Genomic DNA, 6,485 nt, shown 5'->3' on the forward strand with positions numbered 1-6,485 from the left:
TTTTTTTTACTGCCTGTCGGTATAACTCACCTTTCAGAGGCAGTCTAATCTTGCCTACATGTTATGCAGTGTTAGGTGTGACACATTACAATGTAACAACATTGCAAAGAAACAAAAATACTGTAATCACATTTCATTTTTCAGTAATACAGTAATCTAATGCACGACTGTGCTGAATGGAGTGATCACATCACAGATACAATTGTGCCGTTACTTGGGTTACAAAGTTTCTTCGGTTATTTGCAGGACGGGTAGAGAAAAACAAAACAAAAAAACAGTGAACTGATCTTATAATCAGCTGCTTTCAGTTTGTGTGCAGGAGGAGGAAATGGTTGGGCGATGTAAAGTGGAGATATGGATATTGCGTTCACTTTTCTGACACAAAAGAACAAGAGCAAGATGATAAAGCACAAACTGTGTCCAGGACAGAAACAACTACATTATATTGATAGCATGACTTTAGCTCTTTGCAAGCAACTTCACAGACAGCATGCTAGCGCAAAGCTAGCCAAGAACCCAGAGCTGAGTGTATGCCGACCCCAGCCCAGCAGCCAGAGCATGCACTTCAACAAAGGCAGTAATGAGCAGTCAGCTATGCAGAAAATACTGAATGAAAGATCATATGTATGTCCTCATCGGGATAAAGTTATGTGTCGTGGGATTGTAGCCTAAGGTTTATGTTTTTAACTTTTAACTCTGAGAAAGTACATATCAGGTAATCTAATATAGTGATGAGAACGAGTAGTGTACTAGTGCACTTACTTTCTCCAGCAAGTAGTTAAATAAAGTACATTATAAATTACTTTCAAGAAAATTAATGAGTAATGTATATTATATAACTTGAATAATGACCACACCACAGATTTTTTTTGGTCATCAAATACCATCAAGACAGCCCTTTAGTCTGAGAATAGCGGAAGAGCAGCAGGCACACTGTTACATGGTCAGAGGTGGAAACCATGAGGTAGGTGTTAGTTTGCTGTCATCTTCGTGTGAAATCCTCCACATGTGGGCTATAGCAGTGTAACCACAACCTATCAGAAAAACATGTGAGTAAACAGACCATTTCTCAAAGACTTCTCCTTTGGCATATTTCTGTAACTACAAATGAAGCTGCTGTTTTCATGCAAGAAAGCACACGAACTTTGTGATATAGCGTCATCTTCTTCTGCTGCACTGATTAAACTTTCCCTTTTTTGCATCAAGGGTGGATTCGATAGATTTTGATCCTATAAATTTCTATAAACCTATAAATTCTAGTCTATATATTGTCAAAATGCAACCATTAAGTTAAAAAAAAGAGAACCTTACATTGGCATTCCTGGCATCCATGAATTTCTAGAAAAAACAAACAAACAAATGAAGTAAAACCTATATATGCATAGGATGCTGCCAGAGGTTTTAGGTGTAGGGAATTACAGCCAGAAGGAAGCCACACAGTTTTTCAACCAGGTGGGGTTGTTGATTCTGATGGTCATGCCATGTGTTTTTCAGCCTATATTTGCACTGAAGATATGATTAATAAATAAAGCACTGGCCATGGCGGACCTCAGTTTCTTCATCACAATGAATTGGAAACAACTTCAAATTCCCTCAAGTGGCGTTTTGGTGGTTGGATTGCCACGAAAATGATGACAGCAAATTCTCAAGACTATATAGTCTCTGCTTTCTCACTGGAAGAGGACATTTTTATCATGGCAGCCTGGTTGTGACTTTGCCACAATAAAATCACCAGACGTGAAAAGTGAAAACTGTCATTTTCTGCTGCACGCACATGTTCAGCAGAGGCATTCCCACAGTCTATAGATATATTCATGTGTGTGAAAAACACAAATAAGGATGCTCAAACTGAGTCTAAGAAGAGACAAGCAGACGATAAGCTAACATAATCACTCACCACTCCAGGAAATCTGTCCGCCCATGCCAGCAGACAGTTTATGTCAGATTAGTGCTGATTGCTGCAGACTCCAGGGAGCACGCTAATTCAGATTCAAATATTACAGTCAGTATAGGAGGAGGGGGAGGGGGAGGAGAAGGAGGAGACATATTGCTAATGACGGAGATGGCCGGTTTCACCGCTATGTCTTGCCAAGTTAATAAATTCACTGCAGAGTTGCAATGTCTTAAGACTTTACAGTATATCCTCTGACATTCCAGTCATCAATGAATTAACTGCCCTCTCTGCTCTACTGCGGCATTCCATGTGCTCAGGAAAAGACAAATTTCCTTGAAAGAGTTGTGAAGCACATAAACCCGTTTGTGTTTGACTCGTCCTTCAGCTCCTCCTTCCATATCTGCAGCACACATACTGTGAAAAGACACTGAAATGTGATCAACTCGTACAGAAAACACCTTGCAATCTCTGCGGGGCAGCGAAACAGAGGTCTCGAAACAGCGTTCATCTAATTTACTCCTTTGTAATCAAATAACAGGCCATAAAAGGCAACTTTGTTTAGCAACCATATGAACTCCAAAATACCCTCTGGCTATTTCTCGCGGCTCACAAGCATCCTATCATGTGTGAGCGCCGTGATGCTGCCGCAGTCCCTGCATTAAAGGAGCAGTTCAAAGAAGAAAACAAAGAGCTTTGGCTTGAGTCACAAGGTCAACAGACAAAAAAAGAGAGGAACGAGAGAAAGCCTCAAGCAGAGGCCAAATGTTTAGATCGTGAATATTATTGCAAAACCAAAAGCTATTTCTATGGTAACTGATCATTAAAGTCATTGATTCAGATGAAACCATAAACACGATGTGGTTCCAGTGTGAGAATTTATTACGTTTTTGGCTACAATAAGAAGGTCAGACAAACAATGTGTGTTATGTGTTAATGTCACCTTGAAGATTGTGGCATTGCCTAAAACTGTACTTTGTGTGAATGGCAGCCCATTTCTATTTTTTTAATGTGTTAAAGACTAAATTATTAAGTACAAAAGAATTAAATTGAACAACGTAAATGATAATTAGTCACAGCCCAGTAGGTGACTGTGTTCCTGCTGTTTGTGTCACTCCAGTCGACTCATACTGATGGAAGCCAGATGCCCCTCTTCTCTGAAATACCAAACTCAAACCACCTGCAGCTCCATCGCTGTTAGGAATTTACATAGATTAAATGCTGCCAGTACAACAAGCACATGTGGGCCTCTGAAGCAGGCAGTGGTAGCTATCATAACCCAACACTATGGACTCAAACCAGCTTTTACCCCTGTGTGAACCGCCTCCTGCCGCTCACACCACAGTGCTGGGCCAGCAGCGCTGAGCGTGATGGAACAAGATCAGTTAAGTAACAGCGTCCAGCCTCATTCACAATAACCCTGAATTTGCGCACGTAGAAGGAAAAGCACTGTTCGACAAACTGCAGGAATACGATTAAAGACACTAAAGAGAGACAGAGAGGGTTAGATTAAAAAGAAAATGATGATGGGATGGTTATGGCATGGGCTTGGCCATATGAGCTTCAACTGAACTGACCCCTTGACACTCACACAGCCACACACATTTCTCTCCAGCTCTAACTCAATTCTCTAATGACCATCACAAGCCGGAATCACATGTAAGCGTAGAAATCTGAGAAATAATCAGAGACATGCACTGTTGACTTTGTCTCTATCCCACTTTCTCCCACTTATCCTCCCCTCCTCCAAACTCTGATACATCACCGGTACAAACTTCTTGGACGTGACCTAGAAGTTTATTCACTTCTGCTGCTCTGGAGGTGAACTTGAGAGAGAGCGTAGCATCACCAGAGGAACTACCCAAAGCGAGCCCACAAGCTCTTAGCCCCGTCACTAAGCCAGCAGCAATTTCCCTTAACCAAGAACTTCAGATCGAATCACTGCCTACGAGGGTTTGTTCTAAAACAGGGTGAGACATAATTTCACAAGATCTGCACCAGAAACAGCAGAAACACATGGCACTGCAGAAACACAGCCTACTTCTGACAGCGTAAACTCTGGCATGACCAGCATCTAATTAGAGCATCGCGCAGTAATTTGACTGACCGTTCAACGTCTCTGTTATATAAGCTCATGGGTGGCGTGCCTCTGAGACCTGGCTGTCTATGAAGCACCCTTGTTCCTTCAGAATAAATCTCACCTGGGCACATACAGAAAGTTCGTATTAGGACAGGACAACGACTTTTTAATGGGCGTGTTGGCAAGGTGAGTGACACTTCTAATGGATGCGTTTAGTCGCTCGGTCGTCAATTATGCATGCTGCCAGGATCCAAGCGTGTGCCGTCTGGCGTGCGCGCAAGGATGCGCCGAGGGAGCTTCGGTACTGTAGAAGAAGTGCTTGTTATTTGATCCAATAATCATTACACGCGTCTTTTTTCTGCGGTCATTACTTACCAATAATCGCATCTGTTGTCAAAATAAAACGTTGCCACATCCTGAGTGCCGTTAGTGTGAAGCTGTGTCCTTGTAGCTTCACTCAGTCTCAGTCCACGGACTTTTAAACAGAAGATTTATCAGAATTTTTTTTTTAAATGGCTAACAGCAGACTTGTAAGAGTCCTGGAAGCATTTCGTGTGCATCAGAAGCTTCAAAGTCTGAAAGTCCTGAATCAAACTAGACTTCTGAGTTGGGCGGGACAAACAGGGAGGAGAAGGAAAAGTGGGCAGTGTCGCGGAGTGAGGGTTCCTGAGCTCTGAGGGTCGCTCGGCCGTTAATGTGAGCAGCGACACCATAAAAAGCAGGGTTGGGATGAAGGCATCTGCAAAAATCCGCACATCAGTCGCAAGTCTGTCAATGTGGCGTGCACAGAGCCTCCACGGCAAACGGGTGCGCTCCCCAACAGACGCGCACAGCAAGCAGCGCAACTGTGTGTGTGTTTCACTCCCTCTCCGCCCCTCCCTCCCGCTGTAAGACACGCTGTATAGCTGTTACTTACACACAACCATGGAGGAGAATAATGGACAGGTAGAGCAGAGAAGGATGAGGGACAGACATGCCAGGCAGGCAGCAGGTCAGTCACAAACAGAGCTAAAACAAAGCCATCCTGCATTTAGCCTAAGAGCTTTTAGATGATTGGTGCTTGAAAAATTTAAGGTTTAAACTCCTTCTCTTCTCTGCTTCAATGTGCTTTTAAAAAGTGTAGACTACCGGTTTTGTGATTCTTTCTCTTAGTACAGCTGTTGCAGAACCTCCACCATGTTCCAAAAGACAAGCAAAACATACGAATTTCCTGTTCAACATGACACGTCAAAATTAAAACCTTAAATAACGTACATGAGTAGCTCAAGTTACTGGGACTAAAGTCTGAATTATTGCTTCAGTCCCTGAACGTGGGTGTGGGAGTTTAATCATGCACAGGACTTTATAACCTATGTCAAGCCCATGGGAAAACCTTAGTACAAGTGGTGTCTGGAGACTACAACTCAGCAGTAAGACTAAAATAGGCTCAGTTTAACATACAGGGTTCGGTCCGTGTGGCAGCTCGTCCTTCTGTTTTCAACAGCAAAGTCATTAAAAAATTGAAAAAGATTTACAAAAATGAAGCTGTGCCAGTCTGACTGTGGAGGAAGGAAAGTTTTACAGGTTTCACTAAATCAGGGGTTGTCAAACTGTGGGTGGGGACCCACTGGTCATCGAGCTAGTCTAGATGGAAACGAAGTTGAATGAATATGATTTATGAAGAGGAAATAAACAAGAGTTCATTGATGCCATGGTGCAGTATCCTGTTTACGCCGCTCTAAATATTTTAAACAAAAAAGTTTTTTAGGTTTTAGGGTTAAAGTGCACTTGTGAGTAACTGTGAACACATTCAAAAAGTGTGAAAAGTAGCAAACATGAACTCTAATTTATTGCAGAGTGAAAACTTTTACTAGACAACCACACAGCCCTTCGTGAACTGTAATCCCCGGTGTCCTGGATGACTTAGAAGCTTTCGTTATTGTATTGAAGATAGGAAAATAGGGCTTAAAAATGATCATCCAACACCTGTGTTAGTCCTACCCAAAGATGTCAGTAAAACTAAATTTTAGCATATGCAAAAAGCACACTATATGGAATTGTAAATATAATTTTACGCCTGTATTACACAACATCATATTGACAGAACGTTAATCAGTGACAACCCACATGTTAGATTTGTTTATGTAAAATAAAAAGTTGTCTCTAAACGGCTCAACTTTTGTTTTTATGCACATAACAGCAGTATCTAAGGGGATTTTAATCTAATGTCTCAGCATGATGGTGCTGTGGTTAGCACTGTGCTCACCTGTCCTGGACATGGATTCTCTCTGGGTACTCTGGCTTCCTCCAAAGGCAGGCATGCTAGGTTGATTGGTGTCTTGACAGGCCACTTATGTATTCAGCTCTCAACCTATAACAGCTGGGATAGGCTTCAAACCCCCCTGCAAACCTGAAATGGAGCAAAATAAAAAGCATAGATGGACTGCTTTTATCTGAGGCCTGCGATTGTTCCGATATCTTGCAGCTATGAGATATGAGATATATAGTTGACCTCAGTGCTGAGAGGCAAGATGC

At 42.2% G+C, this 6,485-nt stretch overlaps 1 protein-coding gene across 1 annotated transcript in view; it reads right to left on the minus strand.

Moving 5' to 3' along the window:
* itga1 (integrin, alpha 1) overlaps positions 1–4,775 on the minus strand; it is a 58,927-nt gene extending 54,152 nt beyond the window's left edge. Inside the window, exon 1 of the mRNA XM_005720305.1 lies at positions 4,347–4,775. Coding sequence (XP_005720362.1) covers positions 4,347–4,386 — 40 coding nt within the window. The 5' untranslated portion in view covers positions 4,387–4,775. The remainder of the gene's footprint in view (positions 1–4,346) is intronic.
* Positions 4,776–6,485: the final 1,710 nt, after the last annotated feature.

This window comes from Pundamilia nyererei, unplaced genomic scaffold (genome assembly GCF_000239375.1).
Source record: "Pundamilia nyererei isolate P.nyererei 1_Seehausen unplaced genomic scaffold, PunNye1.0 scaffold00002, whole genome shotgun sequence".
Lineage (NCBI taxonomy): Eukaryota > Metazoa > Chordata > Actinopteri > Cichliformes > Cichlidae > Pundamilia > Pundamilia nyererei.